The sequence below is a fragment of the Pseudopipra pipra genome, chromosome W (genome assembly GCF_036250125.1).
Source record: "Pseudopipra pipra isolate bDixPip1 chromosome W, bDixPip1.hap1, whole genome shotgun sequence".
NCBI lineage: Eukaryota > Metazoa > Chordata > Aves > Passeriformes > Pipridae > Pseudopipra > Pseudopipra pipra.
This window is the reverse complement of record NC_087580.1, coordinates 43954433-43976789: the sequence shown is the minus strand read 5'-3', so window position 1 is coordinate 43976789 and position 22357 is coordinate 43954433. Positions and strand designations below refer to the sequence as shown.

The following is a 22357-nucleotide window of genomic DNA, read 5'->3' as shown; positions in this document are numbered from 1 at the left end:
TTGCCTTCCCAAAAAATTTCAAGTGTGGAATATTCAGTGATTCGGTCTGAAAACAATGAGCTAAAAGCATTATTGGCCTTTGAAAAAGGAACTAGAGAAAAAAAATGAAAATTTGCATAGATTCCCTCATGGTAGAAACTGGAAATTTGAAAACTGAATTGACTGCAGCAGAAAAATGGGGAAAATATGTGAAAGAAAAGAATATAACTGTTAATGAGCCAAACACCTTCTCCAAGATGGAATATGTGCAGTGAATCTCTCTGACCAGGGGGGTTGGATTTTATTGAGAAAGAAGTGGGAGGCTATTGGGGTCTGGGAGTGTTTTTAACCACCACTCCTGGAGATGATGATTATCCTTTAACTGCACGGGTGGTATACTGGGCAGGAGAAATAGATGTGCAGGTGTAGTGGGTTTCTGTGGCTGGGTTTTGGTAGCGGGCGGGCTACAGGGGTGGCTTCTGTTAGAAACTGCTAGAAGCTTCCCCTGTCCTGTGGAGCCAATGCCAGCCAGCTCCAGGACAGACTTCCTGCTGCTGGCCAAGGCTGAGCCAATTAGGAGTAATAGTAATGCCTCTGTTATAACATATTTAAGAATAGAAGGTTGTTGTGCAGAAAGAATTCCATCCGGGGAAGAGTGGAGTGAGAACATGGGAACAACAATGTAGACACCAAGGTCAGTGCAGAAGGAGGGGGAGGAGGTGATCCGGGCACTGGAGCTGAGGTTCCCCTGCAGCCCATGGTGAAGTCCATGGTGGAGCAGGCTGTCACCCTGCAGCCCATGGAGGACCATCGGGGTGCAGAGACCCATCTGCAGCCCATCGAGAAACCCATGCTGGAGCAGGTGGATGCATGAAGGAGGCTGTGAACCCATGGGAGGCCCAAGATGGAACAGGGTCCTGCCGGAGACCTGCAGCCCGTGGAGAGGGAAGCCCACGCTGGAGCAGGTTTTTCCCGGGTAAGACTTGTGGACCCTGTCGGGGACCCACATCGGTACAGCTCATTCATGAAGAACTGCACCCCATGGAGGAGTGACCCATGGGACAGCAGTTTGGGAAGAACTGCTGCCCGAGGGATGGACTCACACCAGAGAGGTCCATCAAGGACTGTCTCCCGTGGGAGGGATCCCACAGGAGCAGAGGAAGGACTCCTCTCCCTGAGCAGCAGCAGAAACGACAACTGACCAGAAACAACAACTGACCATAACCCCCATTCCCCATCCCCCTGCACCTCTGGGGGGGAGGAGGGAGAACATGGAAGGAAGGAGGGGTGGGGGAAGGTGTTTTTAAGACTGTTTTATTTCTCACTCTTTGGCTCCTATCCTGTTAATAATAAATTTAAATAATATCCCCACTTTGAGTCTGTTTTGCCAGTGCAGGTTGATGCCTTAAGACCCTAATGTTTTTTTTTATTTTTCTAATATTTGTAAGAATTGTAAGTTTTATAAGTAGTGGAAGTAGATTTTAAAAACAGCAACCTCCCCCCTCCCTTTTGTCCCTTGTTCCTTTCCCTCTCTCTAGCACCCTTGTTTATACATTCCTTAACCCTCTTACCCCATTCTTTCCTCCCTATATCACTCATAGCCCCAAATCTAATAGAAATGTTTAGTCTTTTGTCAAGGCAAGGCCTAGATGGTTGACAGAACAGCATATCTGGGCCTAAACCACAGAATAGGTCAGGAATTAGGTAACTCTGTACCCTTTGTGCCCTGATGATGCTGAAGATGGGAGGAAGGAGGGGTCCCAAAATACACCCCAGACCCATTTCAAGGAGGTAGACCCGGGGCGGACCAGAGGAAAGGCCACAGGGTGGGCACATCTGGGATCGGATGGATGGTATTATAAAATGTAACCTCCAAGGAAGGCAGCAGGCGTGAGTCGTATACCATCTACTGCCTTGGCAAATAAACCCTTTCTTATCTCACACCTAATTAACTGCTCCTGGAGATTTTTTCAGCACCAAAATACACGGGCAACAAGGTAATCAGTGTGACCTCTCCCAGCTCTTATCTCAGCTCATGAATCCTTAGTTGTTTTTTTTTTCTCTCTCTGTCCAGTTGCAGAGGGAGGGTGAGAGAGTGGTTTTAGTGGGTACCTGGCATCTGACCAGGGTCAACCCACTACAGCAGGATAGGGGAGATCTACTGGTTATTAAAACTACTGGATTCTCTGATCTCATGGCTTCTGTGCAGAAAGCAGCTTGTATACAAGCTATGTATGAGAGGGATAGGCTTAGAAGGTCTCCCATGTTAGCCCCTATTGATCCAGCCAGATTAATCCCTCTTATTCGAGGTCTTCCGGACAGTCTCAATACTTTTGTAGCAAAATTTCAGGATGGAATGCAGGAGGTTCATGTCCTAAATACCACGGTTCCTGGGCATCTGGGGGGCCAGGGGCAGATGATGTGTTTAGCTACCTGGAGTAAATCTGTTCAGGAAATAGTGAATTATGGATACTGGATGGGATGGGTCAGATAACTGTTGTTAAAGCTCCTGAGCCTGCTTGATGATATTAGCAGTACAGTGGCTCCAAGGAAAATACCCTGAACCTTCTATTGATATTCCAGTCAGATCTTAAAAAATTATGGTTGAATTTCTAATTGACACAGGGACCTGAATGGTGGTAATTACAAAGGAAACAGCAAATATTTTGGGAATTATACCCAGTGACCATAAACTTAAATTTACTGGAATTGATGGTATAATAAAGGAATGTCCCACAGCAAAAATTTCCATCTGGCTCCTGGGGGAAAAACAATTTACTAAGGTTGAAGTGTTGTGGGGTCCACCCAAACAAAACTTTTAGGAATTGATTTACTTTATGGGCAAACCTGGAAACTCCCAGATGGAACTCTGTGGAGTTTCTCAGTGGAAAGCACTGGGTTTCTGGGGATACAAATAGAATCTGAAAGAATGTGGGATGATTCAGGCTCTGAAAATTTTATCAGTCTATTAGAGGCATCAATACCATTGTTGCTTTCTAAAATTACTAATGTAAAACAGTACTCTCTGCCAACAGCATCACTTATAGGGACTGATGAGGTGGTGATGGTTTTGGAAAAAAGAGGCATCATTGAAAGGACTCATTTGCCTTATAATTCACTGGTGTGGCCAGTAAAGAAACCAACCGGGCATGGGCGTTTCACAGTATATTGACAGTTAACTGTTAATACTGCACCTTTAACTGCTGCAGTTCCAAACATTGCTGAGACAGTGACACTGATGGGGGAGGGGGGGGGCTGCTCATGCTTGGATGGCTGCCCTAAATGTCAAGGACATGTTTTTCATGATTCCCCTCCTTGAACAGGATAAAGCACAGTTTGCCTTTACATGGAGTGGGATCCAATACACTTTTAAAATAGTCTTCCACAAGGATATAAACATTCTCTCATTATTTCTCACAATGCCTTAGCTAAGGTCTTAGTAGAGATTCCTGGGGATTTTTAAAAAGAGACTGGATGTGGCACTTAGTGCCGTGGTCTAGTAACCGCAGAGGTAGTGGATCAAGGGTTGGACTTGATGATCTCGGAGGTCCCTTCCAACCCAGCTGATTCTATGATTCTATGATTCCTATTCCACCTGACATTACATTATATCAATATATTGATGACAAACTGATGGGGGAGATGATCAAGAAAGTATAAGAGACACAATGAAAAACATTCGTGAAACACTAATTGAATTGAGATTGGAAGTTATGGAATCAAAACGCCAAGGACTGGCACAAGAAGTTAAATTCTTAGGAGTCTGGTGGATTAAAGGAGTTGCTTCTGTTCCTTTGGACACCCTGGAAAAAATGGAGTACAGGCAGAACCCATCTAGTGTAAAGAAGTTATAGGAAGTTCTGGGAACTTTAGGCTACTGGCATAAACATATTCCTGGATTTTCTATTATTGCCCATCCCTTATACAATCTGCTCAGAAAAGGAAAATTGTGGGAATGGATGGAACAGCACCCAAATGCATTAAAATTGTTAATAAGAGAACTGAGGCTGTTCCAACAGCTTAGCCCTATACACCTGACTGACCCTATCCATGTAGAATGGAGGTTCAGTGAGCACAGCTCTGTCAGAGACTGAAATGGTTGATGATTTATGCATTCTAGGAGACTCTTGCAGGCTTTTGACTTTTGCATTATACCTCGGATGGACAGTTGGGCCCATCCCTCCCTCCAGTAAAGAGCCTGACTATTGCATTATACCTCTGATGGGCAATTGAAGGTGTCAAGCCCTGAAAAGGCAGGACCTCTGATGGCCCATCAAAGCCCATCCCCCCCGTGCCAATCAAAAAAGGCAGGAACCAGACCAGATACAGAAACTCTTGCGCAGGGCCCAGGGAGAGTTTGGAGGCTTGAGGCATGGCCCGTGACACTAACCATGGATATAATAACTCATAACTTCTTGGCGTGTGGGGGCTTCCCTCCTTCACCCCCAGCAGATCAAGGCCACCACTTCAACTGACAGACATGGAAGTGGCAACTACCAAGTGTCATCACTGGACCCTCTGGGCGGTGACTATATACGTTTTGTCCACTCTCAGCTTTTCTTTTTCCTTACTCTCCCTTACTCTTATCCTGTCTTTCTCTCCCCTATGCATTTTCTCCCCCCCCCCCCAAGGTTATCTCTATGCCACCTTGTTATATGACAACACTCAAAATGCTAGCAAACCTGTTGATACAAAATTGTTAAAATAAACCTTACCAATATATGTCTTCAGACACCGATTATTCAGTGTCTTTTCACTCTAATCCACCCCAAGGGAGTTATTGATAAAAACCTGGGTTACCCCCACTCCCCTTTTTCTGGGGTGGGTCGTAACAAGCTGTCATTGTAACCTTTGGCAAAAGGGGCCACAAGGTCCAGAAAGACCACTGGAGTTTAGCTCCCACTCTTTCAGTGATGCTGAAGTAAGATACTTGTATCTTGAGAAGGCTTGTGAGCCTTCTGGTATGAGTGATACCAGGTGGCAATTCAACCTAACATTGCCAGTTAACAATAAGATCGAGCATTTGTCCACTTTTTGTCTTAACAGGATGAACTGCATGTGGAATGAAGCACTGTCATATACAGAGCTAGAGTGCCTGCAAGGACTAGTGGTGGTTTTGGTGTTGGTACTTATACTCTTTGGTTTTGTGATAATTTGGAAACTGAAATTCTTATCATAATGCAGGTAAAATACTGTTTATTATTCTTACTGTCAATAGACAGAAGTTCAGGTATCACTTCAAATCTTATGTTGCAGTAAATCCAAGCTTTTGGATGTACGCATAATGTTAGTCAAATCACCACGTTTACCTTTTCCTCCATCTGCCAACTCACCAGTAACTTGGGGAATATTCACTATGAATTTGACCAAAACTTGTGAGGTTATGTGGAAAAACCACACAAATCTGACTTGGCAAACTGAGGAAGGAAAAAATGTTTTAAAGTGGGCCAACAATAATACAACTATATGGAACTGTAACATCACTAAGCCATCATTGAAATTCGAGACTAATAGTGACACAACTGAGACAATTTATCTTCCTCCTGAGGATACACGTACTGATACACTATGGGAAATGCATATTCCAAGGGTGTGGGGAGGGCCACAATGCAGTGACTGCATTATATGTGTAGTGGTTTGGACTTTGTTTTCCCCAGAGGCTAAGAGAAGTGGTAGACCCCAAGGGGTGGTAACCCTTGGAAGTTTTGAAGTTTTGCCCAATGGGCGCTCCTGCAGAAATGTAAACATATCACAACCAGAACGGAAGAGTTGTAGTTTGGTTGTTGTTGAGAAGAGGTGGCCATGTTGTGAGCCACGAGGAAGGGGCTCTAAGCCCCTTGGGCCCTCTGGGGCCTCCCAGCCCCTGGCTGGGGGCTGCAGGGACCTGGAACAGCATAAAGCTGGGCTAGGTGCCTGTAGTTATGCTGGGAGATGTTTTCTCCATGGGCACAGAACAGCAGCCGACACTGACCAGAGAAACGGTGGCAGAGAGCCAGAGATAAGACCTGAACTGGAGGAGCAGCAGAAACAACATGCAGCACCGCAGAGAAGACTCCTGGAAGGAGAGCCGGGAAAAAAGAGAGCAGCTGAGAGATAGAGTTTGGGGTAAGACTGTACCAGCCCCCCAAAACTCCTTTGAGACTCCTCTTAGAAAAGAGGGACATGGACTCCTATTTAGGAGAAGAGTTTTAGACATGCAGCACCGGAGAGAGAGAGGAGCTGAGAAGCTCAAAGCGTCCCGGAGCTGGACCGGGACGACCAGATGGAATGCGGGGGGAGTTGACCTTGGTTCCACCCCCCCCTTGCACTGCTGCCACGGTGGCAGCCTGAGAGACAGGGCACAGAGGCCCTGCAAGAAGGAGCTGAGTCTCCTGGAGATACCAGATACCAGACCGTCACGAAGACCCCCCCCGTGTCTTCGTGATATGACGTGGTGATACGACCTTGTCTGGGGTTACGAAGCCCACGGAAGACCCCTCGGTTGGAGGCGATGGGGCCGAGAGAGAGAGACTTGGATATCTCCCTCGTGGGTGCTGGCAGAAAGCCAGTTGTCAGCTGCTGCATGTGGAGAAGACAGAAAGAAACCTGCTGCCATAGAAGATCCTGCTGCTTAAAGACTGGAAGGGATCTGTCCTTCTTTCCCTCCTGGACTTTTATTTGGAGGGGAGAAGAGATCTGATCATTGTAAATACATATGTCATGGTAGAGATAGTTGTGATCATGTGTATAATGTGATGTTATATTTATTTGTACAGTCATTGTAATATATTCCCTTTCCCCCACTCTGAGTCTGGTGTGTTTTGTCTGGAAAAACCCATCTCACATTAGGTTGAGGTGTGGGAGGGGGGATGGAGTTAGGGAATTGGATTTTGGGGCTATCTCAAACCATGACAATATGCAACCTACCAACTGATGCATTGATTGGGAAGGAATGATTGGATTACCAGACGACCCCATACAGGCTGATGTTCTGGACACAGATTTTAATGTTTCTTGTTCAAACAGCCCGAAATATCATAATTGGAATTGTACCAGAGTTTACAATTGCAACTCCAATGAAACTGAAATTCAGAGATTGGGTCCAGCATCTCGAGCTCTCAGATTAGGTTATATTTGTTGAAACTATATCACACTTGGTCTCATTTGACTAACAATGATACTGAGCCTGACATAATTTGTTCAGAACGAAGTATACCCTCATGGGGCACACTGTATGGGTTAGCAGTGATGGAACACGGTCTACTGACTTATTAATAGAGGGCTGGCAACACCAACACACACTGGGACTATTAACACTTTGCTCCCTTTGGAGGAAGCAACCTCTTTCACTGGCTCTGTGGGGACAAATCAAAAGGGAATCAGAAAACCAATGGCAACACCTGACAGCTGGAACTGTGGTGGGGTGGGTACTGGAATCAATTTTCACACCCCAGTTGATGGCATTCCAGAATTGAATGATGTTATATAATTTTGCTGGTCAAATCTAAGCATTGGCTTAATGCAACTCATGCAGGACTGAAGGAATTAAATTGACAAGGAATTGTAGTGGTTCTAATCAGAAATTAGCCCCAGCTGCACCCAGTCCCTCTGATCTCTGAGGACCAGCTGGAATCAAAGGGCTTTAGTTTCTGCTAAATTTCTATACCCTTAATGCAATATTTAGCTTGATTTTGGACCTTTAAAATATACCAAGAGCATTATGGGTTTTGGCTTTGTTCTCCATAGTGTTTACATATTGTCCCAAGGGATGTCTTCAGTAAGTTTTGAGTTGTTTGTTTTTTGGTTAGGTTGTTTGGTTTTGGGGTTTTGTTTGTTTTTTGTTGATTTGATTTTATATGTATATATATTTATTTTAATATTCCATGCCACATAAGTCAGGAATAGCAATATTGACCAGAACACATCTCAAGACAGACTCCTGTAAATCTAGACTTGGAGTGTCTTTCCAGATTGAATGACAGCACAGGTAACTACTCCAAAATCCATGAATCACAAGGCAATTCCATTTAGGCTGCATCTCTTCAATTTGCTTTGAGAAAGCCTCCAAGACAGCATCCAAAACCTTACTGCAGCTAAGATATACACATTAATTCCTTCACTTATACACTCAGTGAATTATCTTTTAGGGAAACAAATTAGACTTACTACTGTTTTTAAAATAATTCAGGTTGTCTTTTATCGCTGTTATCTTCTATATGCTTACATACCAACTGGTTAGTGGTTTGTTCCAGTACCTTACATTTAGGAAAACAATGCTGGTTACTTATTTTATTCTTTCCACTCACCTACCCACCTTTAAAATATTGGTGACATTTACCTTCAAGTTGTTTTTAACTTCCCCTCCCTAACACAAATTCCTATAGATTTTGAGAACTTCTGAAGCAGCAGCTCAAAACTGTCTCAGTGAGTTTCTTGAACACTTTAATACAAGTCTTCTGACTTTACCAATTTAAATAATTCCTTTCCCGTTTCAGCCTGTGTTCTTCTCTCCATTGTACAAGTCATATCTGGTCACAACTGACCTTTCCTGCAAAGCAGTGTTAATTGTTATAGCCCTCTGTTACTTGATCTCGTTTACTACTCAGCAATGGAATTCTGCTTTCCTTTGTTGCTATCTTCTCATACTCTTAATGAATCTTTTCTTTTTGCCTTCTACTTCTCTCTGGTTGTGAATCGATTTCTTCCTTAAACTTTCCAGTTTAGCTCTAGTGGTTTCTATACTTACCCTCAGTTGTGTAGCTACATTTCCACTTTTTGCTTCATTCTTTTTATAGATCCTCAGGTACTTACAACCTGTTGCAATCATACTTGTTTCATATCATGCTTTCCTCCAACTCTAATTTTCTCATATAGTAGATCAGAAATTCAATTTCACCCAACCTTAACTGAACAAACAAACCTGAAGAAAACACTAACTTGCTTTACCTAGTACCACAATAAAGTTTACATCCCAAATGTGTCATTGTTTCTTCATTATACACATGAACACCTAAATGATTTTGAAGTCATTTACCCAGTTCATCCCAGAGCTGCCTATACTTGTCAGTCATTGCAGTTCCTTGTTGTGTCCAAAGCGACAGACGAGGGTCAGCCATGAACTGTTCTGTTATCAACGTCAACATGCGAGCTCCATTTGAATCTCTCATCTTTAGCATCTCTCGCACCTAGGAAATGAGTCTTTTAATACAAACTTGAAAAAAACCCAAAACAAACCACAATATAGACAATATGCTGCAGTGATAAACATTCCATCTCTGTTGAATAAGAAATATAACTTATATATATGATTTGAAATTTTTAAGTAGAAAAAAATTGTCTGCCTTCCCAATTTTAATAATTTTTAGTTTCAGTATCCCATTGCAATTCTGCAAACATACTCTTTCCACAAGTAATCCATGGGTGTATTATGCAAGCTGCTACAAACTCATAATTTTTACAGGTTTCTCCAACATTTTGAGGGTAGGAAGGAAGAGAACAGCAACACTGCAGACAGTTGAAATGTTACTTCATTTCATTTAAACTAATCTCAAGACACACCAGATTGTGTTCCATTGCATTATTAACTTGCCATCATGTTCCCAGGGCTTTGTCTTGTTTTAAAACAACAGGACTTTGAGTAAGACCTGAACAAGTACAGAATGGATGGGGGAGTGGGGGGAGAAAAGAGGGAAATTTGAGTACTCATCATACCTTTGCAAAAAGCAAATTGAGCTGCTTCCCTGATCCATGGTATCCACCCTGGGAGAGGAAGAGTTTAACCTGTTCTTGGACCTGTTCCTCATCCAAATGCCAGCAGTTTTCATCATCTATGCTAGCACCTGCTGTTGGGTCAGGAGCACCTGGAAACAGCAAGAAGATAAATCGTTATGTTCTATATAAACAAGAGGTTTGTGAGTCCAGGGGAAAGGAGTACTGCAAAGGTTTTTGGATTTTTGTATTGGCCCATTTTGGGTGTTTTGACTTTAATCTAAAGTTCTTTAAAATAGACCTAAATTTCTCCTCAGTAGTCTTAAACACTTAGAAATGACAGATTATGAAAAAGTATTTAAATAAACAGTATTTATAATAAAAAATTAAAATCAAGGTGAGTTTTTTTTCCTCCTGCCTCAGCAGTTATTCTAGAATGCTTTTACAAAAAAAATTACACTTTACATAATATTTCAACAACTGCAATGTTAAAACCTTTCTCCCCAGAACACCTATGTAATTTCTGTACCTTCGGCAATCTTGCTCAGGTTTAAGTTACTGCTAATGAGCCCTGCTGTTGATGAACATGAGAAAAATCATCACTTCAGTGCCTTTGAGCTGTGATGGCTTTGCAAAGCTAAACAAAGAATAAAGAATAAAAAATAATCCCCAAACAAATCCAGTCTTTAAGTACTAAAGGCATTAACATAATAAATAAGTTACAGCTGTGTAACATTGTGGTGCTTCTGAAGGAGCATTTTTACATAGGCAATGTCATCGGCATAGAGCAACTCTACCTGAATTAGCCTAGTGCCAACTGAAGTGACTGGATTTACATCAGGAAGTGCTTTGGCCACAGGTTGCTCTAACTAAAATTTTGCAGTTGAGATCAGTGATTTTCCACTTGTGGCCTTTTCTAAAGGCTGACAAAAATAAAAACAGTTCTTGCAGTATCTAACAATCTACACATTTCTGAAGAAGCCTGTACCTTTTCTGGATATTTTTTAAAAGGTATTCTAACTGAAAAGGTTGAAAAGCACTCATCTAGACTGTCAGGGAAACATCTCATGGTATTGCATCACCATACTCAGATGTAAAGCATTTTAAGCATGCCCAAGACTTAAATTTACTTGACATTTTGTTTTTGGGCTTGTCCCAACTGTGTAATCTCTATGTTAGGTTTTGAGAAGATGTTAGAAGTAGAATTGCATAACACAATCTATCACTTTTAAATCCCAGATCATGTTACCGTCGTAGCCAATACTAAAAGAAGGCTACTGGCAGGGAAGAAAAGTTACATGGTCAGATTTGTAAAAACTTGCTTTCAAAGAAGTCCTGAGAACATGAAAAGCAAAGATTGCTACAACTCTTCAGATGTACAGAAACACTGATTCTATTGATTTAAGCCTTTATGTGGGGAATCTCGGCTGGGCCGGGCCCCCTGGTATGGAATGAGAAACTGGCTGAAAATGGAGGCCCTGGTCCTGACAACGTACTGATGCATCCTGAGAGAGCAGAAGAGCAGCAGGAGAAGAGCTGTCCCGTGGGAATGGGGAACACTGTCTCATGAGAACAAGGACTTGTTTTGAACAGAGTGACTGAGAAAAATATAAACATCAAAGGAAAACAGGGACAGGTGCACAGAAATGTTGTGAGAAAGTAGGACTGAGAAAGTCCAGAGAAAGTCCAGCTAAAATCTACCTATTAGCTGTGAGAATTGTAGTTTGTGTATTCAAGTTGACCTATCTGTGTGATATATGTGTGTCGTCGTTAATGTCGGAAGGGCCAAGACGACACAGATATCAGACGTAGTCCAGGTGTAAGGTGATCAGGAAGTTGTTTATTGCTCTCGAGTGTTTCTTTTATACTCTTTGTACACTATTGTGCCACAACACAATTGGTCAAAAGTCTCAAGCATAAAAAACTGTAGACACTGCACACACTCTTATTGGTGACACTGAAGACCCTGCCCATGCTGTGACATGCTATTGGTGACACTATACACATTTTGATTGGTGACCTTTGGTCTGGGCTGCATTACGTTTGTTCCGTCCGGCATTACAGTAAATATTTCCTAAAAGTTGTTTAAATTCCTCATCACTAATTGCCAGGCTGCTGACAGGTTCTCTGTCAACCCCGACAATTCCCCCTCTTTTTTTATTTTATGCCGCAAAGATGGCTTTGACAGTCTGTTGCAGGGCCCTTTGCAACAGGCTGATCAAGCAAGGCACCAGCATTGGCAACCCCTGATCCAAAGCTAAAAAGAAACACAGCATTCTACAATAAGGATAGACAACAACATCCCACTAAGAAAGAATCCAGAGAGCTTGTCTACCATTCAAAACAAAGGATTCACTACAGTCCAAGAGATCCATGTAATACATTCCCCCAAAGTGTCAACACTCCAATACAAAAGTATTGTTAAGTTTGCACACACATATATTGTAACACATATATCTACACAGTCTCTCTCACACAATCTCTCTTCAGTCATTCATTGGTGGCCACCTCAGTCACTCTTCACTCACACATAGCTGGAATTTCTGTTATACTTTTACATTTTAATTACACACTTTACATTTTAAGTAGTTATTGGCTGTGTACTTCTCAGTTTGTCATCTTTGGCAGTCACGTCTAACAACTGTACCTGGCTTGAAAAGGAATACATACAAGGAATATAAGGTCTAACAAATTCAAATGAGATCTACTCCGATTTAGCATCTGTTTATGCACCTGCATGGTCTCTTTCCCCCCTTTTTATATTTTAAAATGTTTATTTGATGTGTAAAATATTTTCTTGACAATAATTTGTCCTATGAGTGAGTTAGGAATCTCTGCATATCTGTATCTTGCAGTAATTTGATTTTTCTACGCAGCACAATAAAAACAATGTCATTTGAGTTAAAAGAATATAAGAAAGTAATGCCCATACACCTTCAATTTCCAACCAAAATGCACCCAATTTGTTTCACAACCCAAGTTCCACTGTTATAACCATTATTTGTTATTGATGCTATTTCATTTTGGGTACTAACTCCCAGTAAAGTCAAAGTTAAGAAGACAGTATTACATACAGAGCATTCTAAAGGAGATGATCAAGGAACATCAAGAGAAATTACACATCATGCGTTATATACGCTACTTGATCTTATTTTTAGTTCCACTTGTCCCGTGGGCTTATTTGCATACGTGTTTAAGTCAGTTCACTGTGGAGACAACATAGTCTTGATACTCATTATTCTTTTAGTAAGCAGACATATAGAAGGGCAAAAAGGAAAAAAATCAACAATTTAAAACTTTGAATTTAACTGCAACGAGTTAAAGAACTGTTTGAATAATAAAAATCTCAGGAGTTTTTAAACATCAGTAACTTAAGTATAAACGTAAGGTTTTGTCCCTTTACACAAACAACAAACAGTACTGCACTATTAGTCTTACAGCTGGTCCCTGTAAGTTAAAACAAAAGGTATAAGTTAAAGCTTCTGTCTGTAGTTGAATATTATTGTATCACATTCTTCACAAAGTTAAAAAGAGACAGTTATTTTAGTGAAAATTTCTGAAATTGCAATGCTCAAGTCATATGTATTCTTTTATGTAAAGTCAGTACTTAAAAGTCTTATTTTTCCTGAGATTGGTGGGACATGTTTGTAGCTTACTGAAATTTAATCTTTAAGGCACTAACATCTATTTTTCCATTAGAAGAATTATCCTTACTTCCACTTTTAACATTAATTAAAATGGGTATTAGAAATTTCATATGGAATGAAGTGCTCTATAAAGCAATCTCTATTTATGTGTAAAATTCAGGGTTATGTTATTCTATTAGCATATCATCTAATTCTATATTTTTGTTCATCCTTTAGCAACATGCTGTAAGAGCTGAAAATTAATACAAATGGTATTTCACTTCTTGAATTTAGTTACTCATAATTCGCATCTTGATTGAACTGAAGGAATATTGTATCAAATATGGATTAAATTAGCCTGTACAATACTTTATCATGGGATCATCTACTCAACAGTGTTAATACTGAAAAAGAATTTCTGAACGTTTACATTAGGTATATTAAGAGAAGCTTTACAGCAGTAGTCACTAAAGGAAAACAAAACAGTTATTAGAATTCATGCAGTACATTGCAAATAATTCTGTTAAAGAGGTTCATGCCCCCTCACACTGAGTATAATGTTGTAACTTTTAGAGATTTATGCTGGATGTCTGCAGCATGATATGAACTCCAACCTGCAAGAATTGTTTTAGCTCTGGAAAACCAGCAAATTACAACATTACTTGTCCTTACAGTTTTTCAAAACTTCCTAAATTGTGGAGAAGTTAAACCAATGTCTAAGTTACATGAGTAATGTAACATGATTTCTGTCTATAGTCGGTACCTAGAAAAATGAATAGATAAATCACTATTACAGTCTGCTAATACAGCTTGAAATTCAGTGTCTTCTGTGAGAAGTCAGTCCAAGTTGTCTCCGATGTCTGGGACGTAATTAACTCTCAGTTCTTGTTCATCTGCTTCTTTTAGTTGTTCTTCACCTTTAATAAAAAAACTCACAGATTTGTTATTAATAGTTCAGTCAGTTTTAAGTGGGTATCGTGGGTAATTTTGCAGTTTTTCTTTGAAGCTGAAGGCCTAGTGATGATTCTTTGCAGTGTAATCCTCCCTGTTGGAGATAGGTTCCATGGCTTGGTTCTTTGAATTTTTCCTGGAGCATTCTTCAATCCTGCTTCTCAAATAACATTGGTTAGAACAATCACATTTAGTTTTAACTCATCTTTTTAGGTCTCTAACTTCTGTATTTCCTTTTACTTTGCTTTTATCATTTTGAGCAGCATTTTATCATGTACTGCAGAACAATTCTCTCCTATTGTGAAGTAAAACACACTGAATTTCAGGAAGGTCACTGTAACTTCAATAAAAGCAAATAGCAGCTTTCATTATGAAGAAACAATTGGCTGTTTAAAATCCCAGCATATGGAAATCTTTCAGAGGATGGGATTACTGATTTTTATAAGGTCTTAGTTGCATAATTGGATTAAATATAGTTTTGTATCTTTTACTTTTCTTTTATCAAGCCACACATGGCTTGTGATTTGAACAGGATTCACAAATTCATAGGGCAGATTCCTGTCTCTCTGAATGTAAAAAATTAAACTGGAGAACAGTCACATCCTTTTAAAACTTAAGCAGTTCACCCAGCCTCTGCAACTATATGATCAGCTAGGATTTATAAGCAGCTAATTCTGAATTTTTGCTGATATTTATATATTTTTCTGGGATATGCATGAAAACTTTAAACATCTTATTTAAACAAAATAGGTGTAACAGTTTAACTTACATCGATGTATTTAAGAAGTTAACACTCGTAAAGTAGCTTTCAACTTTAGCAATTTACATAAAGCCACAGTAAAACTCACTCAGGTTGTTTTAAACTAGGGTTTTGCTCATAAGAGTATACCAGGGGATCCAGGATGCACACCTTGCAAAGCAGCAACAGTTCTGGTTTAAGCTTGTCACCTGATAACAGGGACACACCTGTGCTGCTTAGCACAGAGACTAGGACAGATGCAGTTTAAACTTGAAACACTGTCTGTTGTTAGGCAATTTCCTGTATTATATCTTTAGATTTTATCTCTCTTTCCACAAAGGTGGAAACTTCCAGCTAGAAAGAGTTTATTCATTTTTCCCTTTTTTCTCTGGCAAAAACTGCCCCTGTCGAATAAGATATTTTTGAGCTAGGTATTCTACCAAATAAGTCTACCTTAAAACTTCCTCAACAATCTCAAAAAACCTATCTGTAAAATACAGAAGTAATAAAAGAATGTTTACAGAGTTGTTTGAGCGGGGGGGGGAGAGGGAAGGTAGAGCAGCCGTGCTTAGCAGCTCTGCCAGAGAACCGCTCCCCCCACACGCCTTGGAATTTTCTTATCACAGACAGTTGTCAGCAGTTACTTTAAAAACTCTATTTCTCCATCGCAGTTATGAATGTATTTTAAAACAATTTTGGTTATTTTAATGAACGACTTCAGAAAACAGTTAGTGAGGCTATGTTATGAAATTGTAAGACAATTTCTCTCTCCACTCAGAAGGTTACAAAGTTGCAATTTTTACAAAACAGGATAGTTTCATTCCCCTCCCAGCTCTGAGGGGGTGAATAATGTTTTTGCTTAGTTACCAAGCAACAGACCATCTCTATCATGTGAAATACACTCTGTTTCTTTCCCTGGCAAGGCTGAATCTTTTCAAGGGAGGGCTTTTTACTTTTATTTTTTCCTTTTTCTCCTGGCAAAGAACTTTGTTTCTTCACACACACAAACACAGTAACAATAATATTGTGAGCCCACAAAAACACATTCACAGTTAACACGAGAATTAACAGAAATATCAGAAGGCAGTTTTTTGCCCCCCCCCTTTTTTTTTTTCCACCCCCTGGTAGGGATCGTCGTCTTCAGGCTTCCATGACACCAAACTTGATCTGTTGCATATTTTTCTGTGTTTTATCTTACACACATTGTGAGGCTGAAACAACCAATATGAACAAAAAATAGGTAACTTAGGGTGCAAAGAAGCAAGAAAAGAAGGTAGATGATTACTTTTAAGTTCGAAGGTTTATACAAGGATGGGCCTTGCTGTCTTGTTTTCTGCCCAGTCCCCACTGTTCTAATTTATCTCTGTCCCTCTCCATTCGCTTATATATCTTGACTTGAATTTCTTTTCTTAGTTGTTTTATCGGTGGAGTTATCTGGTGGAAAAACTGTTTTTTCTGCAGCAGTGGCAATGGAGAGGGGGGTCCTTACTTCTTTTCTGTCTCTGGGAGTGAATTATTAAATTTTTCTGCATTTTTTTGCTTGGAGGTATAGTTGAAGGACAATTTGTTACATCGGCAACCTGCTTATCTTTCTGGGCAACTGCATTTCAGAGTTTTAGTTCTTATATGAATTATTGCATAGATTGTTGCCTCCCATACGCTTCCAAATCTTTCAAAGTCTCACAGAGCAAGTGTTAGGCAAACACACGAAATGCAACTTAATGTAGTAGCTTCAAAGCCTTATTTTCAGTACTATAACAGCATGTCGTAAATTAAATTCAGCAACCTTGACATTCTTTCGGTTAAGGAGGACTTTCCACGTAGATAGAACTACACTTTCCTCCTTTGTTATATGCTGTCCTGTTGTTAAAATATTGTCCCTGGTGGCACCCCCATTAGCTTACCTAATGAGGGTTCGAAAAAGTTCAGGTCCGGACCTTTTGGCAGGAACCATCCCCGCTCTAAAGCTTCACCGGGCTCCGTTCCCCCTGTGCCTCGTCCCACAGGTCCAGTCTCCCTCTAGGAGAGAAAATCTCTGCTCTTTCACCCTCTAGGAGGGAAGTCATGGCAGCCCCTCTCTCTCGGAGAGGAATCCCTCCAAACTCTTTCTCGGAGTTGGAGATAAATCTTTCTTCAACGCTGCAATCACGTCGAAGTCACCATATGTCGTCGTTAATGTCAGAACGGCCAAAACGACACAGATATCAGACGTAGTCCAGGTGTAAGGTGATCAGGAAGTTGTTTATTTCTCTCGAGTGTTTCTTTTATACTCTTTGTACACTATTGTGCCACAACACAATTGGTCAAAAGTCTCAAGCATAAAAAACTGTAGACACTGCACACACTCTTATTGGTGACACTGAAGACCCTGTCCATGCTGTGACATGCTATTGGTGACACTATACACATTTTGATTGGTGACCTTTGTTCTGGGCTGCATTACGTTTGTTCCGTCCGGCATTACAGTAAATATTTCCTAAAAGTTGTTTAAATTCCTCATCACTAATTGCCAGGCTGCTGACAGGTTCTCTGTCAACCCCAACATATGTGTACAAAGAAGAACTGTATTTAAGAGGCTGTAAATCGCAGCTCGTGGTTGCTGCTGCTTCCTTTTTTCTTTTCCAATAAACTGTCTTGCTGAATATTATATGTCGTAGTCTGTCCCAACAATGACATTTGGTGACCCCGACACGATGCTGCATCTTCGTAGATATCGGACGGTAGAGAAGCCGATACGGGCGGCAGGGAGGTTGCCGCGGGGACAGAGCTCGGTGTAGCATGAGAGCAGCAGAGAAGCTGCCAGGCCGGCCAGACACAGACACCTGGACAAGGGGACAACTCTAAGCAAAAGAGGGATCTAATGTTGCATCTATATGGAAGTCTATTCTGCTTAAAAAAGGGAGAAAAATTAGACGAACTGGCTTTGCAACAGATGCTGCTTTCATGTATGAGCCAGGGATGTGAAGCAGACACTGTAACTGCCTTTATTGCCTCTACTTGGAAAGAACTTAGTGATAAGCTCTTTACTGCTGCCTCTAAGGGAGAAAAAAAGTTGCTGCTTCCCTCCTTACAACTTGGCGATTGTTATCTGGAACAGTAAAAGACATTAAAGCACAGTCTGAGGACATTAGAATGCTACTAGATACCATCATACAGAGAAATCGTACAAAAAAGGGAGTCGAGTGGAGCTGAAGGGAGCCGGAGCGGGACCAGAGGTCACGGAGCGAGGCTGGGGACAGCCAAACGGCCCCCGCCAAAATGAACGCGGTGCTAGCGTCTCGGCAGTGCATATCCAGGACGATCGTAGACGGCGGCTGCAGCGTGAAAGTACTGCTGATGGACCAGGGACGAACTTTATGAACACTGTGACTGAGTTCCACCTTAAGACACTTCCTGCTTTTCATCTGAGTTGTGCTGCGGGGCTGCGCCGCGAGTTTGTGGTTGTGTTTACAGCGCTGGGTGCTTGAGAGTTGACGACGGTAGCAACGGCTTTGGGGGGTGCAGTCGGGGGAAGGGGGGAAGCTGTTTGTCTTTTTTCCTCGTTACTCCAACCACCCCCTCTCTGAAACGTGCCTGTTTGCAGCTGTTTTCTCCCTCTCCTATGTTTTATCTTTTCTTAAGCAGACCCTGTGATTAAGTTGTTAAGTTCCTTCTGCTGATTTTCTCTGGGTGAACCTGGCCCCTCCTCCCCCTCCTTTGTCCTTCAGCAAGGGGGGGGGTGGGGGGAGGGGCAAAAGACGGAAAAAGACAGAAAAAAGGGAAAAGGGAAAAAACAACTTAAAATTAACAATACCTCAACTTATAAATCAAATAAGATTGCACTGTTTTTACAGCAATAGGTGTTACGCATGGCATTCTCAAACGTTTTCTTCAAAAACAGAAAGGGAGACTGATGAAAAATCCCTTGAAGCAAGATTAGAAATAACGCAACATCCGTGCTTAGCTTTTTGCATATTGCAGAAGGTTATAAAAAATTTCCTATAGTTTGCCATTTCGCATCTCTTACATGAAATTTGGCTGTTTCCCCCGGGGGCAGGGTGTGGGTAGAAGGTTTGCAGACAGAACGATGAGACGAAGGGGATATAGTTCTGCACCCTGTAGAAGTAGTTTTATTGCCTTTATGACAGAATATCATTGCTCTATGAGAAGGATTGAAGATTTCCAAGATAATATCCTGTTCTTTCTTGCTGTATTTGTCTTTTACATGGAGAGTTATGCAGGATTTGCAGACTGCTGTTGGCGGCTATGCCATAAATTTCTTTTGAATTATGAAACTGATAAGAAGTGCACAGCCAATGACTACTTGAAAATGTGTGTGTGAATGATGGATGTCTGAGGTGGCCACCTAAGAGTGTATGGAAAAAGATTGTGTGAAAGAGAAAAGCTGCATGAGTGTGTAACTGTGTAAACTTAAAAATACTTTCTGTTGGTGTCGAGATTTTAAGAAGGTGTTAGGACTGAGGTTAAATAAGAGATTCTTACAAAAATTTGGTATTCTATTTGAGCTTTGTATGAAATTTATGGAAGTTAAGTCTCAGGTGGAGTTTTTCCACTGCTGTTGTTTCTTAGCTGTGTGAGCTGAGCAGGAGACCCCTAGTTTTGGAGCAAATAAAAACCATAAGCCAGCAAGCATTAGTGCAGGCTGCAGGGTTAGCAGAGCCCAGAGCAAGGTGCACCACTATGTGTCCAGGTGCCCAGGAACCATTCTTACAATTCGTGGAAAAGCTGCAAGACGCTGTAGAGAAGCAGGTTTTGTGACACTCAGTTACAGAAGCTGCTAGTTACATAACTAGCTAGAGATAATGCCAATACAGACTGTCAAAAAGTACTATCCTTGCTGCGGTGATGCAGACTTGTGGTGGGGTGGTCCTTAGACCATCAAATAATTGCATTTGCATCTGCTATGGCAGTAGTGAGGGTCGTTTGAGCTTTTCTGTGTTTTCCAGGATTTAAATCAGGAGTTGTCAATTTTGCTGCCTTGCTTGTTCAGCCTGTTGCAGGGAGGCCCTTGCAGACTGTCAAGGACATCCTGCATGCCTTCTCAAAACATCTGCAGTGTTGTGGATAGTGTGTCTTCAGGCCTCCTGTCTGGAGGTCAGAGCAGACCAGTTATGTTGATCAGTGTGGCCAGAGCTGAAGTGCTGTTTTAAAGAGTCCTTATATTTTGTCTTTAAAACCCCTCACGTACAACAGCTGGTAGCAATATTCATTGTAAAACAGCTAGTCTTTCCTCCTTAAGATGTACCCTGCCCATTGCAGCTGTGTTCTCAGCAAAATAGCCTCACTACTTGTGACTACTGCTTGTTTCCTACCAGCATATTGCTTGCATAATTTGACTAGTGAATGTTTAGGATTGTATGAAGACAACACGAGTTAAGGGCCTTGTTAATCAGTTGTTCTAATGGCACACTTGCAAGACCTTTTGTTCGTGTTGCTATAGTTTTCATACCTTATCCACCACTGATAATTTCTAAAAGAGACACAAAAAGCTCAACTTGTACCTTTTGTGAGTTATGTTCCCCAAGCAGTGCTGTTTTGCTAGTCTTTCAACATTTTAATATTCCTGTAAATATTGTCACTGACTCTGCTTATGTAGCTGGTTTGGTTCAACAACTTGACAAGGCTGTTTTGGGGGCTGTGTCTAATGCCCTCTTGTTTGCTGTGCTGAAGCTTTTATGGTTGACCATTCAGAAATGTTCACATCCTTATTACATTTTCCATATCAGGAGCCATACTTTTCTTTCAGGTTTTTTCACTGAAGGTAATGCACGAGCAGACCACTTGGTTTCTGCACTAGTATCAGACCCAGTTCCAAATTTATCTCAGATGGCTTGATGCAGTCATGATTAGTAAGCATTGGCTTACTGACCCCTTCTGTATTTTCTGCTTAATAACCCATTGTTATTATTGATTTGACGGGTTATCTTTTCACAATCCAGTTAGACCCCAGTGATAGAGAAAAATTGTATTTTCAGAACCTTACGAGTGTTATCCATAGAAAACCCTCTCCCATGGAATGAAAAGCTTTTCTATAATTTGTCAGTGGTTTATGATTCCAACATTATTTTCTGTACTAATGCAATTTTCTGACTGTCTTTTGTTGTCATTATATAGGTCATATTTCTGCTGGCTGTAGCCACTGAGGATCAGCTGGGTGTGTTGGACACTGAAACCAAAACGAATCTACAATTCTTTGGCCTAGTAATTGCTCCTGACACGGTGCAGTGAGAGGTACCCTGGAAATATTTAGGGTTCACGTACACAAAAACCAGTCATTTCTCAACCAGTTCAATTGGATATTAATGTCAAAACTCTTACTGACATACAGTAACTATTAAGGTCTTTAAATTAGATTGCATCGTACTTGAAATTGCCAAACACCCAGCTGGCACCTCTATTTGACCTGCTCAAACATTCTGACAATTTTCAGAAACTGAGGGAACAGACTGAGAGAACTGACTAACAGAGCAGTTTGAATCATCCAATAAGTAGAGCAAGCTTTACATTCTAAATTTGTTTCACACATTGATTATTGTCAAATTGTCTAATTTTTCATTTTTGTATATCACAGAGTTCCTTTTGTCAAAAACCTGCTCCTGGATTGTTTGAGCTCATAGCTCAAATCACCATTAAGGCTAGAGAAAGATGCGTAGAGAGTACTGGCAGAGATCCAGTTCGCATGAGTGCTGTGAAATGCGAACTGCTTTAGCTGGGTTCCACGACCAAATTTCTTATCATTCATTAGTCCATAGAAGGAGTGCAATGTCTGGGTCACCTTAATGAAAGCCTTGAACCAAACCACTTTTTGTGCCTTGCTTGCATGGCTCGAGCAGTTTTTTCATACCTGTCTAGTGGGAGTTCTGTTAAATGGCAGTGAGGCCAGCCTTATAGCAGCCAGCCTCAGACCCTTGACAAAGTCATGTTGTTCAGTTATGCGGCAGAGTGTAGGCAATGGGGATTTGTTGCAAGAACAACCTCGGAAAAAAAAAAAAAGCCCCTAGATGGTCTTACAGTCTTGAGAAAGACAGGTAAAGCTGTGGTTGAGCTGTAACCCTTGCTTTTCAGATCAACCTTTGAATGTTATTGCTGATTCTGCATATGTTGTTAATTTGTTACAGTGACTTGATCAGGTGGTGTCATATTGTCCATTTCCAGGTCTTATTTTTCAAGCGTTGTTTGTACTCTAAAGAACTCCTTTGCAGAGGCTTGTTCCAGCAGGTTTGCTATGCTTCGATCCAGTGCAGCTTCATAGTTTTTCACCTCTTTTAGAGTTTTTGGGAAAAACACGCTGTGCTTGGCCAAAAGCCTCCTCCAAACTGATGATCTTGTGGTCCCTGTGGGAACTGAGGACAGAGCACAGCATGCAGAAGCTTTC

At 41.1% G+C, this 22357-nt stretch overlaps 1 protein-coding gene across 1 annotated transcript in view; it reads right to left on the bottom strand.

Moving 5' to 3' along the window:
- Nucleotides 1-22357, bottom strand: part of LOC135405126 (zinc finger SWIM domain-containing protein 6-like) — a 229463-nt gene that overhangs the window by 88939 nt on the left and 118167 nt on the right. Inside the window, exons 3-4 of the mRNA XM_064639842.1 lie at nt 9670-9818; nt 8993-9143 (exon numbers count right to left, since the gene is read on the bottom strand). Of these exons, the coding sequence (XP_064495912.1) occupies nt 8993-9143; nt 9670-9818 (300 nt within the window). The remainder of the gene's footprint in view (nt 1-8992; nt 9144-9669; nt 9819-22357) is intronic.